The 25718-nt window shown below is 59.4% G+C and overlaps 4 protein-coding genes across 7 annotated transcripts; 2 read left to right on the top strand and 2 right to left on the bottom strand.

The window, feature by feature from the left end:
* Positions 1-62: 62 nt before the first annotated feature.
* Positions 63-6152, bottom strand: ZDHHC16 (zinc finger DHHC-type containing 16). 2 transcript variants are annotated; one of them, XM_027908279.1, is made up of 11 exons: positions 6110-6147; positions 3696-3948; positions 3263-3457; positions 2949-3037; positions 2733-2761; positions 2421-2554; positions 2140-2187; positions 1466-1551; positions 1062-1185; positions 918-988; positions 63-574 (listed from the first exon to the last, which is right to left on the bottom strand). In XM_027908279.1, the coding sequence occupies exons 2-11, from the start codon at positions 3930-3932 to the stop codon at positions 460-462; spliced, it is 1128 nt and encodes a 375-aa protein (XP_027764080.1). In that variant the 5' UTR covers positions 3933-3948; positions 6110-6147; the 3' UTR covers positions 63-459. The 2 variants fall into 2 exon arrangements, with proteins under 2 accessions (XP_027764080.1, XP_027764089.1); XM_027908288.1 differs by lacking the exon at positions 2140-2187 and having other exon boundaries at positions 6110-6152.
* Positions 6153-6346: 194 nt separating this feature from the next.
* EXOSC1 (exosome component 1) lies at positions 6347-8462 on the top strand. Of its 3 annotated transcripts, none has more exons than XM_027908308.1 (8): positions 6347-6389; positions 6537-6652; positions 6757-6831; positions 7418-7506; positions 7721-7754; positions 7880-7930; positions 8008-8092; positions 8243-8462. In XM_027908308.1, the coding sequence occupies exons 1-8, from the start codon at positions 6359-6361 to the stop codon at positions 8302-8304; spliced, it is 543 nt and encodes a 180-aa protein (XP_027764109.1). In that variant the 5' UTR covers positions 6347-6358; the 3' UTR covers positions 8305-8462. The 3 variants fall into 3 exon arrangements, with proteins under 3 accessions (XP_027764109.1, XP_027764102.1, XP_027764115.1); XM_027908301.1 differs by having other exon boundaries at positions 8235-8462; XM_027908314.1 differs by lacking the exon at positions 6757-6831 and having other exon boundaries at positions 8235-8462.
* A 548-nt stretch (positions 8463-9010) lies between these two features.
* On the bottom strand, positions 9011-11610 carry PGAM1 (phosphoglycerate mutase 1). The gene is made up of 4 exons (XM_027908255.1): positions 11411-11610; positions 10760-11034; positions 10088-10268; positions 9011-9991 (listed from the first exon to the last, which is right to left on the bottom strand). The coding sequence occupies exons 1-4, from the start codon at positions 11550-11552 to the stop codon at positions 9822-9824; spliced, it is 768 nt and encodes a 255-aa protein (XP_027764056.1). The 5' UTR covers positions 11553-11610; the 3' UTR covers positions 9011-9821.
* A 285-nt stretch (positions 11611-11895) lies between these two features.
* On the top strand, positions 11896-24326 carry RRP12 (ribosomal RNA processing 12 homolog). Its single transcript, XM_027908226.1, has 34 exons — positions 11896-12177; positions 13041-13276; positions 13377-13460; positions 13688-13764; positions 13952-14057; positions 14227-14343; positions 14458-14596; positions 14892-15019; positions 15312-15410; positions 15488-15579; positions 15657-15768; positions 15930-16027; positions 16172-16286; positions 16551-16693; positions 16881-17002; positions 17124-17188; positions 17295-17457; positions 17556-17710; positions 17975-18042; positions 18422-18515; positions 18705-18863; positions 18987-19067; positions 19149-19254; positions 19398-19505; positions 19599-19756; positions 20113-20204; positions 20294-20452; positions 20628-20800; positions 20941-21057; positions 21402-21451; positions 21732-21810; positions 22105-22172; positions 22534-22616; positions 22803-24326. The coding sequence occupies exons 1-34, from the start codon at positions 11925-11927 to the stop codon at positions 22903-22905; spliced, it is 4002 nt and encodes a 1333-aa protein (XP_027764027.1). The 5' UTR covers positions 11896-11924; the 3' UTR covers positions 22906-24326.
* The last annotated feature ends 1392 nt before the right edge of the window (positions 24327-25718 follow it).

Here is a 25718-nt window from a genome sequence, read left to right as displayed (position 1 = left end):
GGCTCCCTCTTCTCCCATCCCCAGAAGTCTGTGCCCACCACAAGGAAGAAAAGCCACACAGCCTTAAAAAAACCCAGTATTTAGTGGATGGTCTCAAAAACGCTCCCTGGGGAGTACTTGGGGTCGGGAGAGCCATCCTCTGTGCCCAGCGCTCTGGAGAGCTGAGCTGGGCCTGTGCTGGCCTGTACCTGTCCAAGTGAGGGCAGCACCTTCAGCTGGAGTGAGGAGCAGCAGCTCTGCCGCCTTCCCCCGGGGCTGCCTGCAGCCACCAAGAGCCAAGAGGGCAGGCATCCAGGTTCCGACACTGTCCATGGAGTTTCCTGTGGCTCTCGCTCCAGTCAGCAATGTGTGCCAGCACCAGCCTTCTGCCAGGCACTTGGGCCAAAGGGAGCCGCAGCGGTGGAGTGGGTCCCCTGTGCGCTCCTCTCCTGCAGGGTGGGATGTCTGGAGCACCGGGCCTCAGATGGCCAGGAGTGGTGCACGCTGCTCCGTCACGCAGGGAGGCAGGTCCCAGCTCAAGCCTGTCCCGTGGGGCGGGTGAGGAGAGGGCAGCAGGACCCGGGTGAGCCAGTGCCTGTGGGGAGAGGAATGAGGCCGCAGACAAATCTGAAATCTTGGTGCTTCTGTGCTCTGAGGAACCAAGCCAGGGCTGTGAGCCATGTCCTGAGCTGCCACAATGGCAGAGCTCCTTGGCTGAGATTCTCTTGACAAAGGTATGTTTGGCAGGCCACACCTTGTCACTGGGCAGGACTCAGGAGCCATAAGGTAGATGTGGCCTTCTGTGCCTTTCAAAGCCCAGAGTAATGCAGAGCTGCTCTCCCCCAGCTGCCCAAGGAGAATCCCTTGTGTTGTCCCCACACCCCCATAAGCTGCTGAGCCACCACCTTCTCAGGCAGGGGCTTCCCAAGGGCTCTTACCTTGGCACATCCACACCCAGGAACACCTTCCAGTTATCCCAGCTGCCATAACTATAGGGGTTCCTAAAGACCTGCAGAATGGGGAGAGGTGCATCATGTTTGGCTCTGCACTGGTCATCCCTGCAGGCCATGGGCTGTGCTCACCTTGCCTTTCTTCTGCAGCCTCTGCCTCTCCTTCCTGTTGATGTGCCGCTCGATGCTGGTTTCCCCACGGGTGATGAGGGCAGCGTGCCACAGCGTGAGGGCACCCAGGGCCAATGCAACCGAGCTGGGAATGACAAGGGACTGCAGGTTGGCCTCAGGCCTTCCCTTCCTGGTGCTGCAGCTGGCGGGAGCTGAAGCTGCCTCCCCGCACCCACAGCCGCGTAAGTGGGTCGGCTTGTCTAATCCCCTGTGACAGAGCAACACTGTCTCTCCTCCTCTGTGGCTTGAAGGCTGGCAGGGCAGGGACGTCTGCACTAGAGCAAGCAAGCCCAGCTGCAGGCAGGTGGAGGGCGAGCAGTGTCACAGGCTTCGTGTTGTTTCCCCCAGCCCCTGGGCCCCCTCACCTGCACAGGACCCACAGGTAGACCACGCTCTTGTGGAAAGCTCGCTGGCGGAAGGAGAAGGTGGGTGGTGGGGTCTGGTAGTAGGTCTGAAAAAGGATCGCAGGAAAGGGGATTACCCAAAATGCTTTATGGCTTGAAGCCAGACAGGGACTGCTGCACCCCTCACTGCTGCAAGAGCTTGGACAGCAAGAAAGGACTGTAACTGAAACTAACACAACAGCCAGGGTGAAGGAGTGGCAGCCTAAGACAGCCATGAGACAGACAGACAGATATCCAAAACTGGCACAGGCGTGAGGAGCAGTGGGCTGGAGGTAAGGAGTCAGGGAGCAGCCATGGGACTAGTCAGGACCCTGCAGCTGATGGTCAGGGTGAGATGTGTATCCAGTTCTGCAGCTTCCCCAGGAGCCCATGGCCTGAGCAGCACATGCCAAGCAGCTGTCACCAGCCCAAGCCCCGGGAAGCTGGGTGCACAGAGAGGCAGACCCCAAGCTGCTGGAGGCAGTGTCTGCAGCAGAGCTGCCTGGCAAGCCGCAGCTCTCTGACATGTGAGATGAGCATGGGGGCTGGTTCTGATGGGGGGTACTCCTGGAGAGTAGGGCCCCAGGCAGGACCCAGCCTGCAGAGCAGCTCTGCTCCACACAGCCTGGAGTAGCTGGGGGGCAGGGATGTCCCACCTGGTTGGCAGCCACCTGCAGTCTCTCCTTGTCAAGCAGTTTCATTTTCTAGGGGGACGGAAAACAGGACACCAGTTATGTGTCTCAGAGGAGAGGGACAAGGGCCCTTCCCCTCACACCCCCACAGGACCAGAGCAGCTGGGGGCCTCGCAGGAGGAGGGAGAGGGAAAGCAAAATCACTACATGGTTGGGCCTGGCCCAGCCTTGCTCTGCAAGCTCAGCCTGGGGAGCCCAGGCAGCCTCAGTGCATGGCAGGTGAGGGCCGGGGCCTGTCTGCTCACCTCGATGGCTGCATAGGCATCCCGGAATATCTCCCAGCCACTGATGCTGCAGTAGATGCAGCCCATGGTCATGAACAGGCAGAAGGAGAAGAAGTAGCGGTGGTTGTAGTGTCCCACACAGTTGTTTAACCAGGCTGCCTCTGGGGTTAAAGGTACTTAACCGTGACAGAGAATGGGTCCAAACCCACCCCAGGGACTACCCGTCCCTGTGCTGGCTGACTTTCCATGAGAGGAGTAGGGCAGCAAGAGAAGGGGAAAGCAGGGCCAGCTGCCCCCAGGAGAGTGCCACCGGTCAGTATTGCAGAAGGATACGGCAGTGGTGGTCCATCTTCAGCACGCACCTGAGAGGGAGGAGAGCAGCACCAGTGTCAGAGCCAGCGCAAGCGCTGTGTTTGGGAGGGGACAGGCACCCCCCCAGCTCTGTGGGCTGCAAGAGACAGGGCAATGAGCCAGCAGAGCAAAGGGGAAGGGCCCCTATCTCGTTGCGGGACAGAAGGCAAGTAAAGGGGCAGAGGGAGGGTGCCCTACCTATTGCAGATGCTGCAGTGGTGGGTGCGAGCCGGCTTGGGGGCAATGCATTTCCTGCAGATGGAGACGCCGGTAAGGTCATTCTTGGCCTGTGCACAAGTCAGAAGAGATTTGTGCACCTAAACCCTGCACCTCACGCTCCTCATCTCCCCTGTGATCCCTCTGCCTCCCCACTCTGCACTGCCCTGCCCAGCCCAGTTTCTCCAGTTTGGAGGAGGCCTCCTGCAACACCACCACCAGGCTGTTCCCAATGACCATCTGTAGCTAGTCCCAGTGCCCAGTGGGAGAGGCTGCGCTGCCACTTGGTGCCTCACCTGTGGTGGGTGCCCTGGTGAGGTGGTGATGGCCATGTAATAGTGGAAGACAATCATGATGAGGTTCCAGTGTCCATAGGCGAGGTGCCAGCAGATCCAGGCAGGTGTGTAGGTCTGCAGGATGAGGGGCAGCAGGCAAATGTACACGATGGCCACAATAGAGCTCGTCAGCCCAATCACCAGTGCCACAAACACCTATGGGAAAGGGGCCTGGGTCACTGGAGTGGGCAGCACCTGCCCCTCACTGCCTGGGGAGAGGCACAGGCAGGACACGGCCACAGGAAACTAATATGAACCACACACTGAGATCCCATCTCTCTTCCTGCCTGGAGCGCAGGCACTCCTGAGACTCAGCTGCCCCAGCAGCACAGTAGCCCCAGTGCTGGGTGTGCCAAGCCCACTGAGAGGTGGTCACCATGCCAAGGGGACTCACCACGCCGAACCACCGGGTGACATGGTCCACCAGCCAGTAGATGGGCTCGAAGAGGGAGTCCAGCACCACATCACCGTTGGTGAAGGAGTTGTAGAGCAAGGAGCGGAGGCAGAGGTGCCCATAGTGCCACAGCTGCTCCACCTGCCGCACCAGCTTGAAGCGCCGCCGCCGGCCCAGCCGCAGGCACTTGAGTAGCAGGCGCATCACCGCAGCAAACATCCGCTGCCGGCTCCTCATCCCTGCCACACCACGCCTGGGGGGACAGGAGCTCGGTGTGGGCAGGTTGCCCTGCTGCCTGGCTGTCCCTTGGGAAGGGTCTCCCCTCCCAGATGTGCCGATGCCAGTTGTGCAGCTCCCTGAGCTGACAAGGAGGCAGAGCCCGAGGAGCTGAGCCCGGGCTCCAGGAGGCTGTGCAGCCAGTGTCACTGTGATGTGTTTCTGCGCAGAGCGGGGGGCACAGGCCCCTCAGCATCTGGGCTCAGGTGCTCTCTGGTCCCATCTCGTCTTTCCCAGCGGGGAGGGGGCCGGGGGAGTGACACGGAGAGTCTGACTCAGAGGAAACCAGAGAAGGCATGAACATCCACGATGCTGGGCCAGCTCCAGGGATGATCCTGGCGCTTCCCAATGGGTTCAGGGACAGGAGAACCCACACAAGACATACACAGAGGAGCCAGTACAGGATTGCTCCTCCTCCCCTAGTCCCTCCTTAACCCCAAAAAGTAGGATGCTAATTCCTTTCACCTCAGCCTCTGGACCAAGAAGCAGAGGCCACCCTGTGTGCTTCTCAACCTCACACCCCCACTCCAGGAGTCCCAACACTTCCTCCTTCTCCTTGCCTGGATCCTTGGACAATGCCATGCACGAGTGAAGGAGTGGCCCAGGGGCACTGCTGAGCCCCCTGTCCTGACTGGGAGCTTAGTTGGGAGTCACGAGGAACCCGATCTGGGAAAACGATCTGCAGGGCTGGTGCCCCCAGGCCTCCGTACGGGCAGTACCATCAATATTAAGCAGCAAGGCTGCCCCGGGGTCCTGCCAAGGCACGTTTTGAGCCTGGGCCAAGTGGTTGCCTTGGAGCGGTGCCAGGCAGTGGTGCCAGAGCTCAGAGTCCCTCCGGCAGGGATCGTCTCCCTGCACTGCTGTGTCCACCAGCACAGCCCCTGGGGAGCAGCACGGAGGGTGATGGCAGGAGCTGCAGCATCCAGATGGGCTAACCAAAGGAGCCAGGGCTCTCCTTTGCCCTGCCTGAGGAGTGTGGGGCTGACCCCACGGTTGGGAGCTGCTGGACATGATGAACTCAGACTCAGTAGCCCACTCCAGGTCCCAGGCATGGCTCCTGCTCATACTTTCTGCTCCCTGGTAAGGGAGAGGTGGGATATACAAACCCCAGAGCCACCCCCTTCTCCATGTTTCCTCTTGAGTCTGCCAAGAGCTTTTCCCTGAAACTCATGAGATGCAAAGTGGAGCAACAAATTCCTGCCCTGCAGCCTTTGGGTGGCACATGTCCCCATGTTGTCACTGCGGTAAGAGACAAAACTCTGCAGCCAGCAGCAAGTGTTGAGGTCAGCCCTCCCCTCCAAAGACATAGCCCGTCCCTGTCCCTTGGAGAGGCTCCCTCACCTACAACAGCCAGCAGCTGTTGAGCAGGGAGCCCACGAGGAGGCAGCCACCCTGCTTCAGGGCAAGACACCCCTCTGCCCCCGACACCTGTCTGTAGACAGTAGCACAACCACAGGGAGGAGGTTCCAGGAAAGCCACTCATCTTCCTCTGCCCAGCCAGGCACTGGGATCCAGCCCTCGCCCTGCCCATGGCCCTCCACACATCCCAGCGGCACACCGAGCCCACGGGTACGGGACAGCAGCCACCAGCACAGCCAAGACCACGGGCAACATCACAGCCCAGGGGTGGGGGACTGTGGCTTTGGCCCCTCCGCAGGCACAGACGGGGCCCTGGCTCCTGCCGCGTCCGGGCACACAGGCGCAGCCCTGTGGCACCCCCCGGTGGCTCCAGAGTGCCCGGCTCCCCCTGTTCAGCAGCACCCAGCTCTACAGCGCCGTGACACTCAGCCCCATCCTCAAGGGCTGCCCACGCCGACAGCAGAAATCCCTCAGCCCCGCCGCACCACCAGGGACCCCCCGCCCCGCAGCACCTCCAGGCCCGCAGCATGCCCCGCACTGCATCCCATCCCAACCGCAGCCTCAGGGCGACAGCCCCCCACCGCCCCCCGGGCCTGCCCCAGCACCTCCTGCCCCGCAGCACCCGCAGCAGCACCCGCAGCAGCACCCGCAGCATCCCCGGCCCCCGCACTCCCCGCCCCACAGAACTGCTGTACCGCCTCCCAGCCCGCCCAGCCGCTTGGCACCCGCAGCCCCTGAGGGCCCCCAGCCCCTCGTAGGGCCCTGCCAGCCCTCCCGACCTGTACCCGCCGCCGCCCGGCGCCCGCCGCCCGCCGCCTCCATGCCCGGCCCGCCGGCCCACGGGCAGCGCCCGCGCACGGCACGCCGGGAGCGTCCTCCCCGCCGCCGGACTACAGCCCCCAGCAGGCAGCGCGCCCGGGCCCCGTGCCCGCTGGGAGAGAACCAATAGCCGCGCCGCTTACATCGCGGCATGGCCGCCAGTCACCAATGAGGGAAGTGCTCTCTGGGAGGCCGTGCCGGTAGCGAACATGGCGTCCACCGCGCGGTACTGCATCCCTGGTGAGTGCGGCCCGGGGCTCCCGCGGCCGGGGATGCCAGGGGGCTGCCCTGGGGATGTCCAGCATTGGGCCTGCTGGGAGCGGGCGCTGTGCCCGGGGCAGTGCGGGACCCAGATGCCCTGGCAGCCCCTGAGCCCCGGTCTCACAGGTGAGCGACTGTGCAGCACGGAGGAGGCCACGGCTGGCAGTGGGACCTACACCCGGCACGGCTTCATCTTCTCCTCGCTGGCCGGCTGCCTGAAGCGGAGGAGCGAGGACAGCGGGGTGAGCTGCTCCTCCCCGGGGCTGGCTGCCGCGCGCCCGGGCTGCACAGCCTCGCCGGGGACGGGGTTCGGCCGGTGATCCTGACTTCGTGTCTTGCCCCGCAGCTGCCCGTGGTGTCGGTGGTCAGAGACAGCGAGTCCCAGCTCCTGCCCAACGTGGGGGCCGTGGTGACGTGCAAGGTGGGGTTCCGGAGCGCTGCGGTGGCAAATTGCCTTGGCTCTCTCTGCCTCATGTTGAGCTTTGCTCCTGCACACGAATGAGGTGGGATGAAGAGCCCTTGGCTCGTTAGTTCTGCCTATACAACTCCCAGCAGGGCAGGGGCAGCCCAGGGCTCCCTTGGGTCCCTCGCTCACAAAAAGAGTATCTGATATTGGCATAGGGGACGCCTGCCCTGAGGTTGAAGTGGGTTGAGTGGAGGTTTTTCTTTGCTCTCTCTTCCAGAACTCTTTCTGGGGCGGGGAATGTGCAGGTCAGTGCCTGGGGCAGCTCAGAGAAAGGCTGGCACAGAGCAGGGATTAGTTTCCTTACATTCCTGATGGGGGGGAGAGGGACTGGGATCACAGCAGGTCTCTGCCTTATTTGAGTGCCTGGAGTTGTCCAAGTATCTTCCATGGGCAGCTCGCTGCCAGGTGTCCCACCACTGCTTGGTCACAGGGAGATGCAGTGACACCTGAGCTCCCCATGCAGCCCTATCCTGCCTGCTCCCTGCCCTTTCCCTGCCTGGACTGGGGTGCTGGCACTGACTTCTCCTTTTCTCGTGGACAGGTCTGCAGCATTAACTCTCGCTTTGCCAAGGTGCACATCCTGTACGTTGGCTCCACGCCACTGAAATCCACCTTTCGGGGGACCATACGGTAGGGAGAAGGCTGGGATTCCCCCACTCTCCAGGGGGGAAAAAGGCTGTTGAGGGCAGTGCAACTGAGTGTCCTGGCTGGACCTCTGCCCTGAGCACTGGGCAGATGTCCAGCAGGTCCTGGCGAGCGCCCAGGGAGGCTGTGGCAGCTCCTGCCATGGGCTGTCAAGGCACCTTTGCTCTTTAGCACTCAGATCCCTCCGTCTCATTTTCAGGAGAGAAGATATCCGAGCCACAGAGAAGGATAAGGTCAGTGAGGCACTGACAGTGGTTGTTCTACTGCAGCTGCCCCCGCTTTCTGCTGGTGGGGGCTCCTGTCCCTCCTGCTGACAGTGCCCTGTGCTGTGCGGTGTTCCCCGCTTTCTCCCATGCAGGTAGAAGTGTACAAGAGCTTTCGCCCCAGTGACATCGTCCTGGCCAAAGTCGTATCCTTCCCCCTCAAGACCGTGGGCTGCCTCAAGCTCCCTCAGGAAAGTCTTTCCCTTAACCCCTGTCTGACCAGATCTCCCTGGGGGACGCGCAGTCCAACTACCTGCTGAGCACGGCTGAGAACGAGCTGGGTGTGGTGGTGGCACGCAGTGAAGCAGGTAGGGATGGGACAGGGACAGGCAGGGCCTTGGCTGGAACTGTCCTGCCTCCTCCCTGCCCAAGGGGCGTCTGCTGTGGCTGCTTCCCTCTCCATATGAGGAAGGCAGTTTTGGGGAAACCCATACCATATGGTGTTGCTAGGGGTCCAGATGGTGCCCATCAGCTGGTGCGAAATGCAGTGCCCACGGACACACACCAAGGAGTTCCGTAAAGTGGCCCGGGTGCAGCCCCAGTTCCTGCAGACGTAGCACCGCCAGGACTGATGCCTGTGGGGCCAGAGCAGCCCCTGGGCTCCCACACGTCCAGCCAGGCCCTCACTGGCAGGATGGGTTTTCTACTTCTGGATAATAAATATTTTTTGAGAGCTCCGTGCTTTGCTCATTACAGCCCAGGGGGTGGCTGGTGCTGCCTGCAGCATGCTGACACTGCTTCGGCTCCCACAGCGGAGCTGCAGAGGGAACGGCTTCCGCAGAACCGCAGCTGGAACATGCACGTGTTCACTGCTGGGGAAGGGGAGGACCCGGTGCCTCTGCTGCAGTGAGGCCAACGGCACAGAACCCGTTTGTGGCTGCGCTGTGCGGGCTCCAGGCACTTGCCTCACCAGGTTGGTTTCCCCCCACTGGAGCCTGGAGCACAGCCTGTCTAAGCACAGGATAATCCCACAGTGCCACATCTCCCCAGGCCTCACGTGCCCTGCCCTGCTCTGGGGATGAGGGTGTGCCACACCCAGAGCTTGAAAAATCACCACAGGGCAGGGCGTCACCCTCAGGCAGGGATTGCAGAGCTGTGCTTTGCTCCTCAAGCCCTGAGCCCGGCACAGCTGCTGCAGCCCCATCTGCACCCCCCAGCGACTGGTGCCTTATGCGTGCACCGGGAACATGGAGCCTCACCCGGCCCAGGGATGCACGGACACCTCATTATTGCGCATTACTCTTTTATTGAACTGGAACAAAACAGCTGCTATGGTTGGACAATAACACTGACTGTGCAAGCCCAGGCTCACAGCGCTGGCAGAAGGGGAGCCACAGCAACAGGCCACGTACATGTGTGGGATGGGACACAACAACACCTGCTTTACCAGCAGGACTAGGATGGACATCAGCTGGGGGAAGTATGTGGCAGACACAAACCTCCAGGCAACAGGCTCCCTCCCTCACCCTTGTCTGAAGGCAATAAGTTAAAGCAGGGGCTGGCAGAGCTGGGCCCAGAGTCGTGAGTACTGCCCTGGGGTGCTGTACCACAGGCACCAGAACACAACCCTTCCAGTGGCATCCCAGTCCCTGTGCCATGCACCCACGAGGGGACAGGGGTACCCACCTTGGTCACTGCCTGCACTGCACTCGCCTCACTGCTCCCAGGAGGACTAAATCAAGTGACAAAACTACTGTAACCGGGTGACGTGAGCTGCAGGGGAAGCAAAGTAGACGAGGAGCCTGGTATGGCGAGGGATCACTCGGCCTGTCCCCCTGCAGACGGGGTCTGAAGGCTGGGACCTCGGCATGGAGAAGTGTATGGTCGCTTCCTGGCAGAGCCAGGGCTCCCTTTCACACCAGACCTCCGCTCACACAGCCCTCACCCCTGGCCCCCAGGTTGTCTGCAGAAGGGAGCCAAGTCTGAGGGAATGGGCCTAATCCTCTGCAGCTCCAAGTTCCTACAACTGTGGGGGGTGTGAACAGAGGGGTTGGGGATGGCAGGGGACTCTACTACGTGCTGGCCTGCTGCCTGCCCTCACTTCTTAACCTTGCCCTGAGCAGCAACAGCCTCCATGGCCTTGCGCACCGTCTCCTCATCCCCCAGGAACTGCATGGGCTTGACGGGTTTCAGGTTCTTGTCCAGCTCGTAGACGATGGGGATGCCAGTGGGCAAGTTCAGCTCCATGATGGCCTCCTCTGACATGCCTGTGAACACAGCAGTGCTGTCATTCCTGGCCCTGCCTGCAGTGCCAGCTGGGGGAGCAGGGAGATCCCCATGGTGTCCCTGCAGGGCTGACCTACCTTCCAGGTGCTTGACAATCCCACGCAGGCTATTGCCGTGGGCAGCAATAAGGACTCGCTTGCCCTCTTTGATCTGTGGGACAATTTCCTCATTCCAGAAAGGCAGAGCCCGGGCAATGGTGTCCTTCAAGCTCTCACACGTTGGCAGCTGGTCCTCCGTCAGGTCAGCATAGCGACGGTCCTGGGAGAACAGCCACACTCATACAGCAGCCCAGGGCAAGAAGATGGTGGCAAGGCTTTTGTCCCTCCCCCAAATTCTCCATCTGAGGACCTGCTACATGTAAGTGAAGCTAGGCTTGGAAACAAGGAAGCCTTTGATGTCCAGGCTTATAATGAACCACAGTCAGGGCCATGAGGCCCCTCATGGGGAAAGTCACACCTTGCTGGCTCTGGATGAAGAGACCAGATGACAAATCCATGAATAGGTCACGGCACTCATGATTAACAGAGGTATTATCTTCTCTGCTTTGGATCTGTTCATGCAATGCCCAGGTGTTCCACTCCCCAAGGAGGGAGCAGGATAAACTCAGCCCAAAGCCAACCATTACCACACACAACAGCCCTGACTACTGGAGCAGAAACAGAGAAGACTCTATAGAGGAAGCCAGGCCACCACGATACAAGTGACTTCTAGGAGGCTCCCTGCAAGGGACAAAGAGCAATGGGTCTTACCTTTGCAATGGTGCTGTAGAAGGGGTGGTCAGACTGCATGGGAGGCGGAGGAATGTCATAGGAGCGCCTCCAGATCTTCACCTGCGCCTCGCCATGCTTCGCCGCTGTCTCAGCCTTGTTCAAACCCGTCAGAGCCCCGTAGTGCCTCTCGTTCAGGCGCCAGGTCCGGATAACGGGTAACCACATCTGATCAATGGCATCCAGGACGGTCCAGAGGGTACGGATGGCCCGTTTCTGCACCGAGGTGAAGCAAATGTCGAACTCGTAGCCGGCATCTAAAGAAGATGGGGGAAGGGGGTGGGGAAGACCAGGGAGGTGAGTGCCGGGCCTTACGCAACCGGTGAAAGGCCAAGGGCGGCGTCCTCGCCGCACCGATACCGGTCGCGTCCTCGCTCTTACTGGAACCGGTGGTGGTCAGGACGCGACGGGTACCGGAGAACCAACACACACCTGCGGCTCTCCCCGCGGTACCGAAACCCCGACCCCGCACCAAAGGCCATTCCCGGGCATCGGAGAGCCTCAAACCCGGCCCCGTTAGGTTCGAGGCGGCCGCACCAGCCTGCAACTCCCCCACACCCCTCACCTCCGTAACTCCCGCCTTGGCCGACTCCCCCTCTCTCCTTCCCCCCTCCTTTCACCGGTCACCGGTACCTCGGAGAGCTTCGCCGCCGCGCCGCGCCTCTTGCTGTCCGGCGGGGCTGAGGTCGGCATCGTACCATCCGCTGAAGCGGTTCTCGAGGTTCCAGGCGCTCTCGCCGTGGCGGACGAGGACGAGCCGATATGCGCCGGCCATGGCGGGCTGAGGGACCGGCGCGCGATGCTCCTCGCGCCGCTGCCACGCGCGAATGACGCCCCCGCGCTGCCCCGCCCCGCCCCGCGCGGCGCCGCCAGGGGGGAGCGCATGCGCAGAGCGGGCGCCGGGTGGAGGCGCACGTAGCTCATGGTGCGGCCGCGAAGGGCGGCGCGACCTTCATGGCGTGACGTCACCGTGACGCAATGCACGCTCGGTAAAGCGTAACGCGTGGCGGCCGCTCGTCTGCGGCTCCGGGCGCACTCGGGACAGTTCCACAGGAGTGCGGTCCCGGCACGGCGGGGTCTTACAGGCTCCTGCCCGCGGTTATCCCCGCGCCCCACGGGTCTCCCATCGCTGCCCCGTCACCGCCCCATGCCCGCCCCGCTGGGTGGCGGCTTGCCCTGTGGGCTGCCCTCAGTTAAGATGGCGGCAGGCGCCGGAAGCGGAAGGGGCGGGGGAGCGGGCGCACGTGGAGCCGGGAGCAGCATGGCGCGGAGCGGGCGGCTCCGCTCAGGGGCCGCGGCCAAGCTCAAGCGGTGGCGGAAGGGCCACAGCAGCGACTGCAACCCCGAGACCCGCCAGCACCGCCTGGCCGCCCGGAGCCGCTTCTTCAGCCGGCCCGCGGGTGAGCACAGGGGCGGACGGGGCGACAGGGCCCCGGGGCGAGGAGCTCCCCACCTCTCTCCCAGCCGGCTCTCCCCGGCGGGGTGCAGGAGCGCGGGGGGGGGCGGCTGCGATGTGAGCATGGGGTCCGCCGAGAGCCAGAGCGGGGACTGGAGGGCCCAGGGGCGCTGACAGTCCCGGGGGAGGCGGAGTCAGTAAACCGGGGAGGAGGACATGAGTGTGCCGTCACCGTGGCACGGGGCCTGAGGAGCGGAACGGGGCACCGCGTGCTGCAGAGCCTGTCACTCTACGAGGCTCCCCAAAGCCCCTGGCCACACCTGTAAGTGCCGCTGTGGCGTCTGGTGCGGTGAGTGACGTGACTCCTGTTCATGATGTGGAAAGCATACCAAAGTCTGTCAGGCATTGCGAGAGCTCTGGCTGCTGCTGGCCAAGATCTTTCTCTTGCACGTGTAGAAACAAGTCTTGCAGCACGTACTACCCTCTTGCAGCTGGCTGCTACTCAGAGGGGTATGCAATGTGTGTCAGGCTTGTCTGGTTGCCATGGCTCTGCGTAGAAAATGTGTAGAGCACAGTACAAGAAGCACCTCAGCATTAAAGCCTTGGCACACCAGGACATGTTTGTGTAGACACCATCCCAGGAGGCGGCTGGACTGTGCTCTGGTTTGTTTTCACAGAATCAAGGAGCTCTTTCTAGTTGTTACTGCGCTTTCTCTCCCCTTGGTGTGCAGGAGCACTGGTGTCCCACATGCTGGAGATGAGTTCCAGCCAAGCCAGTCTGTCTGAGAAGAGAGAGGAGGGGAGCGTGGGGGGTTTCAGGGTGGGTGTGGAGCAACCTCGCAGGTCTGACATGTGTCACCCCCACAGAGAAAAGCAACTTGACGGTGGACGCGGTGAAACTGCACAATGAGCTGCAGTCGGGGTCCCTGCACCTGGGGCGGGCAAGTGACAGCGCTCAGCTCCACATGGAGGAGGAGGACACTGCGGAGGTGGCCACAGAGAAGTCCTCTGGCACCTTCCTGAGCGGGCTGAGCGACTGCACCAACGCCACCTTCAGCAAGGTGCAGCGCTTCTGGGAGTCCAACTCCGCCGCTCACAAAGAGGTAGGGGTGGTAGCAGGGCTTGGGGAAGGGGGTGTCTGGTAAGAGTGGCCCCTCCCGGGTATGAGGGCAAGGAGCACTGACCTGCTGTGGCTTCTCACAGATCTGTGCCGTGCTGGCAGCTGTGACAGAGGTGATCCGCTCCCGGGGGGGAAAGGAGAGTGAGACCGAGTACTTTGCTGCACTGGTGAGTGATGGTTGTGGGGAGGAGGCACAGGGGGAGCTGCTGTTGGCAACGAGGGTGGGCTCTCAGGAGGGTTGGTGGAGAAAGGTTCTGTGCTGGTAGCCAAAGCCCCAAATGTCTTTCTTCAGCAGAGATGCTGTTGGGCTGCTCCTGGTTTCTCTGCCCCCTTCCCAAGGGTTAGTCTGATGTGAATCCTCAATCCCCCTTGCTTACCCGTCCTCTGTTCCCAGATGACCACGCTGGAGGCAGTGGAGTCTCCCGAGTCACTGTCTGCTGTCGCCTACCTACTTAACCTTGTCCTAAAGCGGTGAGTGGCTGACAGAGGAGCAGAGAGAGCTACATACCCCGTCTTGGAAGAGGGAGTGGTGCTGTCCACCCTCCCCAGGCTGGGGAAAGGACCCAAACAGAGCAAGCTGGTGATGCAGGTTCCTATGTGATGACTGCCACCAGCTGTCTGCTCCTCACCCCACTGACATGCCTCCTTCTTCTGGCAGGGTCCCGAGCCCTGTTCTTATTAAAAAGTTCTCGGATGCCTCAAAAGCCTTCATGAGTATTGTGTCCTCGCAGGCCTGCAGCAGCTCCACCTCTGCCCTGCGCTGGGTGAGTAGCCAAGGGGCAGCCAGCTGTGTCAGCTCTGCCCAGGTCTGCTGAGAGCTGGGGTCAAGGTTGCTGCTGTAGAGTGTGCTGGGAGCTCAGCCCGAGGCCCTTGCAGTGAGCAGGGGTTTCTCTGTGGGGTGATGCTAATGCCTCTGCTGCTGTCTTGTCATAGGTTCTCTCCTGCCTGGCCACGCTGCTGCGGAAGCAGGACCTGGCAGCCTGGAGCTACCCTGTCACCCTCCAGGTCTATCATGGCTTGCTGAGTTTCTGTGTCCATACTAAGCCCAAGGTGAGAGCCCAGTGGCCCTGGCAGAAGATGACACTACTTTTGAATCATGTTTCTGGGGCTGGCTCTGCCTCCCAGGTCTGCAGCCTCTACTCACCTGGGTTCTTCTTCCCCCAGGTGCGAAAAGCAGCCCAGTACGGTGTGTGCTCTGTCCTGAGGGGCAGCGAGTTCATGTTTGGCAATGCAGCCCCTGAGAATCACCCTGCGGCACCCTCTACTGCCAAGTTCTGTGTGCAGGAGATTGAAAAAGCTGGAGGTGTGGGGCACTGGAGTTTGGGGTCTGCAGCTGAGTTTGGGGAACTCTATCACTGTGGTAGAATAAGGACTTGAAGGGAATAGGGGAGGGTGCAGCATCTTGGATTGCTGGAAAGTGTGAGACACCTCTGGGGCACCTAAAATGTTTTGAAGGGTCCTCAGCTGTTAAGTTGTCAGCTCTTCTGCTCTCAGGAGTCAGGGGAGTGTTCACCCTGGCTCTGTATGTCAACCCCAGCGCTGTTACAGGGGCTTTGCTGTGAGGTGCCACAGGCTCAGAGGTTGCTCTGCTCACACAGGTGCCAAGGAGGCCACCACTACCCTGCACATCCTTGCCCTGCTGCGGGACATTCTGCCGTGCTTTCCTGCAGCCATGGTGAAGACCTGCTGCGAGACCTTGCTCCGTGTCATGACCCTCAGCCATGTGGTGAGTATTCCCGCTCCAAGGATAACAAGAGCAGACCCTTTCCTCTTGGGCTGCAGTCTGGAAGGGATCAAACTCCCTTGGCTGCCCACTGGGAGTGTGAAAATGCAGGATGCAAACAAGGAGGAGCCCACGGCAGCTGGTCCTTGCTGGCCTGACTGCTGTGGAAGAGAGAGGCTGTGTACATGGGTCACAGTTGCAGCAGTGTTGGGTTTCCCAGGGCAGAGCCTGCTTTGGAGTGGGGAGACAGTGGGTGCAAAGCAGAGCCCTTCTCCTGACATCGTGTCCTTTGCAGCTGGTGACAGCGTGTGCCATGCAAGCCTTCCACAGCCTCTTCAGTGCCCAGGCCAGCGTGGCCTGCCTGCCAGCCGAGCTCAACGCCCAGATCATCACTGTGAGTGTGGAGTGCCAGTGTGAAGGGGAACAGAACTGGCAGTGCCATGCCACCCACCCTATCTTCTACTTCTCCAGGCCCTCTATGACTACGTGCCCAGCACAAGTGACCTGCAGCCGCTGCTGACCTGGCTGTCTACCATGGAGCGGGCGCACATCAACCTGGGCAGGTGCGGGCAGGGGCCGTGGCTGGGCAGGGGGAGGGGCAGCTGCTTGGTCTCTCACCTGACCTGTCTCTCCTCTCCAGGCTGCAGAAGGACCTGTGCTGGGCTCACCTGCCCCGGCTCTTCTCTGCTGCCATGAACTGCTTCCTCTCCCCACACTCCCAGGTGGTGTCGGCAGCGGCGCAGACCCTGGAGGTACCACTCGCAGGCACCTCTGCTCATTTGGCTGCCCTATACCTTGTGGGGGGCTCTGTTGAGGGGTTTGGGGTTTGCCAGGGAGTGGTGTGCCCCTCTGTGTCTGCCAGGCTGAGGGCTCCATGGTCCACGGCTATCCCATTTTCCATTTGCCCTTGCAGACCCTCCTGAGTGAGTGCATTGCGCCCCACATGGAGGACCTGGGCACTGTCTCTGCATCTGCCCCAGTGCCTGCTGCCTACTTGTGCAAGATGTTCAAGTGAGGAGTGGTGGTGTGGGAGGGGCTGTCCCCATGAGACTGGCTGAGCTCTGACCAGTATCTGCCTGGTCCCTCATGGGGTCTGGCCGGCCTGGTGGGCACCCTGATCACTACCAGCATGACTGTCTCCTCTCTCCTCCTCAGATCAGTGGAGGAAGGACTGACATACCGTTTTCATGCAGCGTGGGATGAGGTGCTGCGGGTGCTGGAGATCTTCTTTGAGACATGTGGGAAGCAGTGCCATCCCATCATGAGGAAGGTGAGCCAGTCTGGGAGAGCGTAGACTCATTCACAGAGGGAGGGTGGGGTGGCTGCGCTGCTGTCCAGGCTGTGTTGCCCTCTCCAGCTGTGGAGCAGGGCCATGCTAGTGCCTGCTGTCCTGCCCATATGTGGGCAGAGCGTACACAGCTCTGGGACTCAGCATGGGGACGTGCAGGGCAGTTGGCATCCCTGGGCAGGCATAGTGAGTGACACGTGCCAGACCTGCCCCATGTTCTGAGACTGTCCTGCCCTATCCCGGCAGTGTCTCCGGTCCCTGTGTGACCTGCGTCTCTCCCCACACTTTCCCTACACCGCTGAAGTGGACCAGGCAGTGGGGGCTGCTGTGAGCACCATGGGCCCTGAGGTGCTGCTGGAAGCTGTGCCCCTGGAGATTGACGGCAGGGAGTGAGTATAGTCATGGGGTAGCAATTTTGCAGCTGTTCGTTACATTCCTGTCCTCACATAGTGCTGGAGGTGTTTGGCTGCCGAGCCTACCTGTGCCCAACTTTGGGGCTGGGTGGAAGTGCCCTGTGTCCAGGGGCTGATGCCAGCAGTGCCCTGTGCTCCCCTGATCCATGCCTTCCCTCCCCAGGGAGACGCTGGATTTCCCCCGCAGCTGGCTCCTGCCGGTGCTGCGGGACTATGTGCAGGGAACACGGCTTGGCTTCTTCACCAGCTACTTCTTGCCCTTGGCAGCCGCCCTGAAAAACAGAGGTGAGCAGAGTGGCACACCCAACAGGCCAGGGTGTTCGGTGGGATCTCCCTCCCCTTCCCTGGGGTGGAGCAGGGCTTTGCAACATCTACTGTTCTACACATCTCTCCTTCTGTTCTGTAGCCCAGGAGTTTACCCAGGCTGGGAAGACTGTGGAGGCCAAACTCTACGACACGCTGCAGTGGCAGGTAACAAGGAGTGTACAGGAGTACTGCTATGATGTACCCATGCCAGGCTGGGGAGCTGTGATTTGGTGAAGACTGCTGGTCTCCCACCTTTTCTTTTGCCTTCCAGGTTTGGACTCTGCTGCCTGGCTTCTGCACCCACCCCACAGACGTGCTGGGGGCCTTCAAGGGGCTGGCCCGCACCCTGGGCATGGCCATCAGCGAGCGCCCAGACCTCCGCCCCACCGTGTGCCAGGCCTTGCGCACCCTCATCCACAAAGGCTGCGAGACAGGTTGGGGGGAGATGGACCCTCCTGGTTGGTCCCTGTCCCCTGCGGTGACCCAGGGAAGGGACACGCTGATCCGTACCTCCCTGTTGTCCTCTCCCTAGATGCAGAGCGGGCAGAAGTGGGTCGCTTTGCCAAGAATTTCCTGCCCATCCTGTTCAATGTGTACAGCCAGCCTGAGGAGGACGGGGGCAGCAGTGCTCAGCGCCGCTCCGTGCTGGACACTGTTCGTGCTTACCTGACCATCACCGACCCCCAGGTGAGGGGGCCAAGCTGTGCTGGCTCAGGCCAGCATCTCCAGCCAAATCCAGTCTGATGTGGCTTATTGGAGAGGAGAGAAAGACACTGAGCAGAGAGCAGCCCTTCCTACCATTGTGGAGAGGGAGCCCTTTCCAGCCAGAGGTCTGGGTTTTCTTGTCTCCACAAAATCTTGGGGCAAGGTGTTTGCCAGGTGGATTGCAAACTCTTGTAAAAGCACTTCCTTTGGTCAGTTCTGATCCTGCTCTGTGTGCCTGCCCTGCAGATGGTGTGTGGGTTCCTGGAGAAAGCCAGTGTGAAGCTGACCAGTCCTGAGAGCTCTGAATTTGCCAGGTAATGCCTGGGGGCTGATGCTTAAGGGTAAAACTTTAGATGTGCTCCTGGTGAGCAGAGCAAGGGCACTGCCCTGTGTGGGCTTTGCCACTCTTGTCATAGAATCATAGAATTAACTGGGTTGGAAGAGACCTCCGAGATGATCAAGTCCAACCCTTGATCCCTAGATCATGGTACTCAGTGCCACATCCAGCCTCGTCTTAAAAACCTCCAGGGACGGTGAATCCACCACCTCTCTGGGCAGGCCATTCCAATGCCTGATCACTCTCTCTCTCTGTAAAGAACTTCTTTCTAGTATCCAACCTAAACCATTTGATGATTGGTCAGGTAATATTAGTGATGCTGGAGTTAATCACCTGTGTATTCTCGTCTGCTGTAGACTCTCCATCCTGGATCTAGTGGTAGCAATGGCACCCTATGCTGATGAGCAATCCCTGGACTCCCTGTACCGCACCATCCAGCCTTCCCTCCAGGTTAGCTGGCCCCCAGCCCTGACCGTTGCAGGGGGTGTGGTAGGGAACCTTCTGCTTGGTTCCAGCTTTGCCCCCCTTTTGTGGGGCTGAACAGCTGCCATAGTTTCTGCTGAGTGGTGTGGGGTACTGCAGGGGTCACTGTGGTGAGGGGCTGCCTTTGCAGTGGGAGCTTGCTGGTTGTCCCTGCAGAGCAAAGAGCGCAGCGTGCAGAAGAAGGCATACCGTGTGCTGGAGGAGGTGTGCGCCGCTTCCCACGCTCCCTGCCAGGCCTTTGTCCGCTCCCACCTGCAGGACCTGCAGACAGCACTGCTGGAGTCGCTCAAGAGTGCAGCATCCCCAGCCAAGAGGGTGAGAGCAAGGGCTGCAGTGGTGGAGATCAGCCTCTGCTGGGAGGGATGGATGGAGTGGGTGGTAGGGGTAGCTGTGTGTGTGTCCCTTGATGTAACAGTGCTGGGCTGTTTCTTTCCCCAGCCTCGGCTGAAATGCCTGTTCCACATTGTGAAGCAGCTTTCAGCAGAGCACGAGCCTTTCGTCACTGCCCTGGTCCCAGAGGTAAGCATGGTCCTGGGGAGCGCCCAGCTGTTTCTGGCTGTGGGGGTGGCAGTAGTGCTGTGACATGCTGTGTGCCTCCAGGTCATCCTGTGCACCAAGGAGGTGTCAGTGGGGGCCCGCAAGAATGCCTTCATGCTGCTTGTGGAGATGGGGCATGCCTTCATCCGCTTTGGACCCAACCCTGAAGGTGAGATCCTGTTCCACTTGCTCAGTCCCACGGCTGCTCTGGCCCCAGGGATATCAGACCTGTGGCCAGCATCCTGCTGAAATGGTCCAGGGATGCTGCTGGTCACAGAGCGAATCGGGGCTTGAGTCATCCCCCTCTTGCAGAGGCCATGCAGCGATTCCTGCTCCTCATCTACGTGGGGCTCACTGGCTCAGTCACCATGATCAGCTGTACCGTGCTGGCATTGACTCGCCTGTTCTTCGAGTTCAAAGGTGAGCAGGGGGCCTGGGGGGGCGAGGCAGAGCACTCTGGCAGAGGCAGGTACTGGAAGCAGGCTGGCTGTGGCTGTCTCACTGTGGTTGCAGATCACCTGGAGTTCAGTGTGGTGGAGCAGCTCCTGCAGAACATCTGCCTGCTGCTGGCCTCCCGCACGCGGGATGTGGTGAAGGCGGCCCTGGGCTTCCTCAAGGTCACGCTGCTGCTGGTGGACACCAAGCTGCTGGCCAAGCACGTGCAGCCGATGGTGAGATCCCACACGGGGTGCCTTGAGAAGGGGGGTAGGGCAGAGCTGGGGCTGCCCTGGGCATCTGGGGGGCATCTCCAGCTGCACTTTGCTTCTGCCGGGGAGCCAAGGGAACAATCTTGATCTCAGTGGCTAAGATGGCAGTGAGGAGGTCTCTCTCCTGAATGCTGGCATGGACATGTCAGAGAACTCCCGTGAACCAGCCCTGCCAAGCAGGGAGACCTCCCCATGACTCTGCCTGGAAAGGGCATGGGGCAATGGCAGCAGGGTGAGCAAGGTGGCCATGCAGGTGAAGGGTGGGAGGTTGGGTGCCCAATGCAAGGGTGCTTGGGTCTTGAGGGTCTCTGTCCTGGCAGCTGGAGGCCGTGGGGAACCTTTCAGATGACATGAGGCGCCACTTTCGTATGAAGCTGCGAAACCTCTTCATCAAGTTCATCCGCAAGTTCGGGTAAGCTGTCGTCTCTTGGGGTGGCGAGGAAGCTCTCTGGGAAGCGGTGCGGGAGAAGGTGGGTGCTCACTGCTCTCTGTGCTCCTCAGCTTCGAGCTGGTGAAGGGGCTGCTGCCATCTGAGTACCATAAGGTGCTGGTGAACATCCGCAAGGCAGAAGCCCGGAACCGCAAGCAGCGTGCCCTTAAGCGGGCGGCTGCAGATACGGATGAGGAGGAGGCACCACCAGCACAGCCCAAAGGAGACAGGTGAAGATGGGCTGGGGGTGAAGAAAGAGCAGCCCCCACCGAGGGCTCGGTGCTGGATCTGCTCAGCTGGTGCCTCTAGAGGTGCTGGAGACATCTCTGAGGCTGCCGCGTGTTGTGGGGCAGGCTGCACCCCTAGGCTTGTTCTGTTGCCATCATCTTCTCTGTCTTTTGACAGCATGGAAGAGATCCTGGCTGACTCGGAGGATGAGGAGGAGGAAGAGGAGGAACGGCATCGGAATAAGGAACGGAGGAAGCAAGCACGGCAGAAGGGCCAGGCCTGGTTGAAGGAAGGGGAAGAGGATGAGCCCCTCAACTTCCTGGACCCCAACGTGTCCCAGCGGGTGCTGGGTAAGGAGTGAAGCTTCTGATGGGGGGGATGGGGGGGATGGATGGGGTGGGGGCTGATGTGATGCACAGGGTACCTGGGGGTACAGCTGCCCCCAGGAGTGGGTCCCTCCCCAGGCCCTGACCCACCTCTCTGTGAGCAGCAACCAAGCCAGGCCCAAAGCGATCCAGAGGAGTGAGCCACGACTTCCAGATGTCTGAGGACGGACGCCTGATCATCCATGAAGAGGAGGAGGAGATAGATGATGATGAAGCCAAAGGTACTGCCTGGGCTCTCAGGGGCCACACTAGACTTGTTCTAGACTTCTGAATGGTTTTCTTCCTGCCATTTGCATGTGGGATTTTGGGGGCATATGGGTGAAGGTGACAGGAGTAGGTACAGCCTTGTGTCACACCCAGCGGCTCTCTTCTGGGCCATTGCCCAGGAGAGACAGCCCCCTCCATCATCAGGAGGGGGTTGGAGGGGACACAGCCACCAGTTACTGATTCAGCAGCGGCACCCTGCTATTGAAACTCCCTCCAAGGGCTGGCATGGTACTGGGGCTGTCCCAGGTACTAGGTCGATGCCCATATCCTGCATTGACTCTCTTTTCCTGTACCATAGGAGCAGACGAGGAGATGGCAGATGTGCTGCAAGATGTGGGTCTCCGCAGTGTGAGTACAGGGCTTGTGGTCCTGAGGAGATGCTGGGGGATCTCAGCTGTGCCAAACCACTGCCTGTGCCATGGCAGCTGCAGCTGTGCCTGAGAGGCCAGTGGTGACACCAGGCAAGCATCAGCTGCTTGGAGGAGTGCAGGAGGTTGTCTAGGATAGGGATGTGCCGTCTAGAAGGTCTGTGGGTGCCCATGGGAGGAAGCAAGAGGTTGGGGGTGTGTGCAAAGGCAGAACTGTAAGGACAAGCCAGCTGCAGGGTTTCTGCCGCTTGCTTCTGCAGAAGAAAAACCAGAAGCGTCGGTTCAGAGAGGAGCCAGATGACGAGGAAGCCGAGGCTGGAACCTACTCTCAGTACAGAGGTAAGTTCTCTGCCTATGCCCAGGCTAGCCCAGAGGGCCAGAATTTCATACCCATCTGTGTTGCTGCAGGACAACTGGAGCAGAGATAACAGAATGGGTTGGGTTGGAAGGGACCACTGGATGACACTGTGTCATCTAGTCCAACCTCCCTGCCCAAACAGGGTCATCCTAGAGCACATTGCACAGGATTGCATCCACATGGTTCTGAAATATATCCAGTGAAGGAGACTCCACAACTTGAACTGAGCAGGGGGAGCCCTGAAACCCCCTTCTAATACAGTCTCTGTTTTCTAGCTGGAGGCTCTGGGATCCACCGTCCTTTGAACAAGGAGCCAGCCTTCGGTGCAGAATACAGATCCAAGGTGAGGGACCCAGGGGGTTGCAGGGTTCGGGTGGGGGGATACCTGGGGCTTTGGTGGGACAGGAAGTACCATTTGTTTGTTGGGAGTCTGGTTCTATAGCACCAAGGCTGGAAGGGGATCTCTGCTCCAAGAGGAGTTGCCAGACAGTATCTCTAACATTGCCAGCCCATCTTGGAGTTCCTGTACTGCCCTTGCTGTGGACAGTTCGTGCTCAGTGCTCAAAGCAGGTGTCTGTAGCACCATATGGGTGATGATAGCTTAGCTGGCACCTGACTGCATCATAGTCTTTGGGATGGCCAGGTGGCAGGGTTGCACCAGAACAGGACGTTTGCATCTTCTCACATGTGAGTGTCTCCCACAGAAAGGTAAAGGCGACGTGAAGAAGAAGGGCCAGCTTGATCCCTATGCCTACATCCCCCTGAACAGAGCTAAACTCAACAGAAGGTGAGACTAACCAGGAAGGGCACAGAGATGGGAATGGATTGGCTTTTTGTTGCTATGTTTTTTTGGTGGGCTTGGGAGTTTCCTGTCATCCTCTGTGCCACTGCTTGCAGAACCTGGAGCATCCCTGCACATTAGGTGTGCCCAGTGCCTGCACCAACCCAGTCTCCTGTTCCTTGCTCCCTCCAGGAAGCGGGCAAAAATGCAGGGCCAGTTCAAGGGCCTTATGAAGGGAGCCCAGCGTGGGGCCAAGGCCGGCCGCAGGAACCGTGTGAAGTCCCAGCGTTCCTGAGGAGCCTCAGGTGCTTGACCTGCCCCTACCCAACGACAGACAACACTCTGTGGCCTCTGGAGGACAGGGGATTTGTGAGCGGAGCAGCCAGGACTCCTCTGCAGAAGGTGACCTGCATTTGTTTAAGACTCCCTGGGAGGCCACTCCATCATGTTATGGACTGAAGACCCAAGCCATGCTTTCCTGTGCCTGAAGGAAGTGCTGGGTTGCCTGGTGCAGATGTGTGTGTGTGAGAGCAAGTAATGTGTAAAGAATTTATATTGATAAATACCCACTGTTCCTACCCAGCCCAGATTCCTCCTCTCCTTCTCTTCAGAGCTGTGCACACCCGTGCTCTGCCTGCTGTCTTGGTGCAGTGGGTCCTTCTGCTTTTGCAGCGCTGAATCCCACAGGGCTCACACCAGCATCAGCTTAGGACCTGGAGCCTCACTCCTAACTGGGCTTGCCTGGGAGCTGCCAGAAGCAGTCCTGTGGCACAGAATAGTGGGGCAGTGCCTGTGCCCTGTGCCTCCCTGGCACACATGCCAGTGGTGGCTGGGGTGTGGAGTTGGCCAAAGAACGAAACCAGAGAGGGTGAAGTCCTTTGCTTACATCCAGCTTTCTTTTACAAACTCCCTCTTGGCAGGATCTTCTGTGTAAAACTGTGGCCAGGGAATCTGTGCCATGGGGAAAGTGTCTGCCATTTGGCTGCCAGTGTTTTCTGCCTCAGCTTTTCTCATATCAGCCATGCATGATAGTGGGGCAGGAACACTTAACTGCAAATTTCTTCAAATTGGATGAAAAACTGCTACAGCAAACCTCCACGTCTTGCCATTTCTCTTACATGTAAGAGCTGAGATACCCTTTCCTCTGCTCTGACCACCTCCTGCCAGCTAGATCTGAGGAGTGCAAATAATCCTGGACCTTTTTAGCTGCCCAGCCTTCTCACATTGGACTGAGCATTTTGTTTGGCCCAGCTACATCTGCACTGAGCCCAGAAGATGCTGTTTGGCCAAAGCTGCTGAACAGAATGGAGCTGAGGGTAGTGGATACGGGTCCCATTGCTTGCACTACAAGGAACATATGCTGGCGTTCCTTTCCTCTTCTGTACTAAAAAAGCCTTCAATGCTTTGTAATTTCCTATTGTGGCAGCTTACATGCTGGAATTGCAACGCTTCTCAGTTCTCTAATAAGCTAAAGGGATTGTGCTTGTTCAGCCTCTTACTGTAGGCTTCTTCCTGGAGGCTGCAAATCCAGTTTTGTGGGTTTTTTATGTGCTGTCTTTTTTTTCCTTTTTTTTTTTTTTTTCCCAAGATCCTTTTAAAAGCCTGGAGATGGAGGAGGAGCTCTTGTTCTGATATTGGCGCTGCCTTGTCAGGAGTATTGTCCCCTTCATGCTTTCCTACCCAGGCCTCTCACTTGGACCCTTGAGCCTCAGGACCATGTTGAGGTGCTGCTGCTCTAATTCTGCCAGATGGGAGCTCACAGCCTGGCCTATGGGACACGTGTCTCCAGCAGTACCTCCTGACCGTGTTCAGTCAGCTGGAGCTACATCCATCTTCCTCTGGTGCCTGCAGCCTAGGCCTGATGCTCTCCCTCCCCCTGCAGGACAGGGGCAGACAGGCAGCAGTCATCTTCTGAGCCCCCCACACCTGTGACCTGTGGCTGCAGGCCCACCAGAGCTGTCTGTCTTCCTGCTTTCTCTACTCTCCTTGGAGACTGCCTGGAGAAGGCTGTAGCTAATTCATTTAAGAGCTCCAGATTACTCACTGTATTGTTCTTCATTTGCATGTTGTTGCTTAAATTAGTGCATGCCTGCCTGGAACAGAAGAGTTTCATTAGCACAGAGGATGGTGTTCGCCTGAGCTGGTGTCCAGAGAACAGATTCTTCTGCAACAACATCTTGTTAATCGGCTAATTAATCATGTAATGCAATGGAAGCCCTCGGAGAGGAAACATCATCGTGCCTGGGAAGGCTGGCTGCGAGTCAAGCCTGCTCCCCACCAGCAGCTATCCCTGGCAGGGAGCAGAGCTGTGCCTTGCGGGCCCTCAGGAGCCTGAGCACAGCTCTCTGTTATGGGGCAGGGTGAGGGGTGATGTGGGTCCTGCCTCCAGCAACTACCTGACACAAATATTTCACAGTTATTCACAGAGGAGCACAAGACGAGGACCTAGAGTGATGCTTGGCTTTTGCTGCTCAAGCTGGGAGGTGGCTGAAAGCTATTTCTGCACCCAGCATGCCATTAAACCATGCACCTCCTTCCCACAGGCTACAGCGGGCACCAACAGTATACCACTGTTTAGCTACACTTGTGCAAGACGTTGCCACAACGGGCTCTTACCTTGCAGATACCGCTGCAAATGGGGAGTTCTCCACGTTGTGGGCTGCAGGTGTGCTGAGCACCCTTGAGAAGAGGCTGGCAGGACTAACAGGCTTCCCCCAGTGCTGGCTGGGTGGTCCTTGTACGGGCTGGGTTAGTTACTGATACCTACCCTGAGTCTTAAGGCTCAAAATGAGGAAGAAGATGAAAACATCACTAGCTGTCTCCTTGGATTATGTCCACAGTGGTATGCCCCTGCGAGGGACAGATGTGCCCCAGGGGCCTGTGCCCGTGCAACATCCAGATGTACCACCACCTCCTCCAAGAACACCGCAGTACATTTTTGGGTTCCCCAGCTCAAAGTTGGGATCTGTCACACACTAAGGTGCAGGGATGGGAAAACCCTTCTGGGAACAGCAGAACTTTGGTGTTTAAGCTGAAATGATTGGCAGCAGGATAATTAAGTGTGGAGGCTTAAAACGCCAAGGGACCACTCCAGCTAAAACCTAGTCA

This window comes from Empidonax traillii, unplaced genomic scaffold, assembly GCF_003031625.1.
Source record: "Empidonax traillii isolate 1590-97213 ecotype Southwest subspecies unplaced genomic scaffold, ASM303162v1 scaffold27:size3997909, whole genome shotgun sequence".
NCBI lineage: Eukaryota > Metazoa > Chordata > Aves > Passeriformes > Tyrannidae > Empidonax > Empidonax traillii.
This window is presented reverse-complemented; position numbering and strand designations above follow the sequence as displayed.

Coding starts and splice junctions, on each gene's coding strand:
- PGAM1 (XM_027908255.1), bottom strand. CDS start 11,552: ATGGCCGGCGCATATCGGCTCGTCCTCGTCCGCCACGGCGAGAGCGCC. Junction 11,035..11,410: donor CGGCGGCGAAGCTCTCCGAG/GTACCGGTGACC, acceptor CATCTTCTTTAG/ATGCCGGCTACGAGTTCGAC. Junction 9,992..10,087: donor GATTGTCAAGCACCTGGAAG/GTAGGTCAGCCC, acceptor CTGTGTTCACAG/GCATGTCAGAGGAGGCCATC.
- ZDHHC16 (XM_027908279.1), bottom strand. CDS start 3,932: ATGAGGAGCCGGCAGCGGATGTTTGCTGCGGTGATGCGCCTGCTACTC. Junction 2,762..2,948: donor CACTGCAGCATCTGCAATAG/GTAGGGCACCCT, acceptor CCTCCCTCTCAG/GTGCGTGCTGAAGATGGACC. Junction 2,188..2,420: donor ATGCCTATGCAGCCATCGAG/GTGAGCAGACAG, acceptor CCGTCCCCCTAG/AAAATGAAACTGCTTGACAA.
- RRP12 (XM_027908226.1), top strand. CDS start 11,925: ATGCCCGCCCCGCTGGGTGGCGGCTTGCCCTGTGGGCTGCCCTCAGTT. Junction 15,020..15,311: donor TCATGACCCTCAGCCATGTG/GTGAGTATTCCC, acceptor TGTCCTTTGCAG/CTGGTGACAGCGTGTGCCAT. Junction 19,255..19,397: donor CTTTGGACCCAACCCTGAAG/GTGAGATCCTGT, acceptor CCCCTCTTGCAG/AGGCCATGCAGCGATTCCTG.
- EXOSC1 (XM_027908301.1), top strand. CDS start 6,359: ATGGCGTCCACCGCGCGGTACTGCATCCCTG. Junction 7,507..7,720: donor ACCTTTCGGGGGACCATACG/GTAGGGAGAAGG, acceptor TCTCATTTTCAG/GAGAGAAGATATCCGAGCCA. Junction 7,931..8,007: donor ACATCGTCCTGGCCAAAGTC/GTATCCTTCCCC, acceptor CTGTCTGACCAG/ATCTCCCTGGGGGACGCGCA.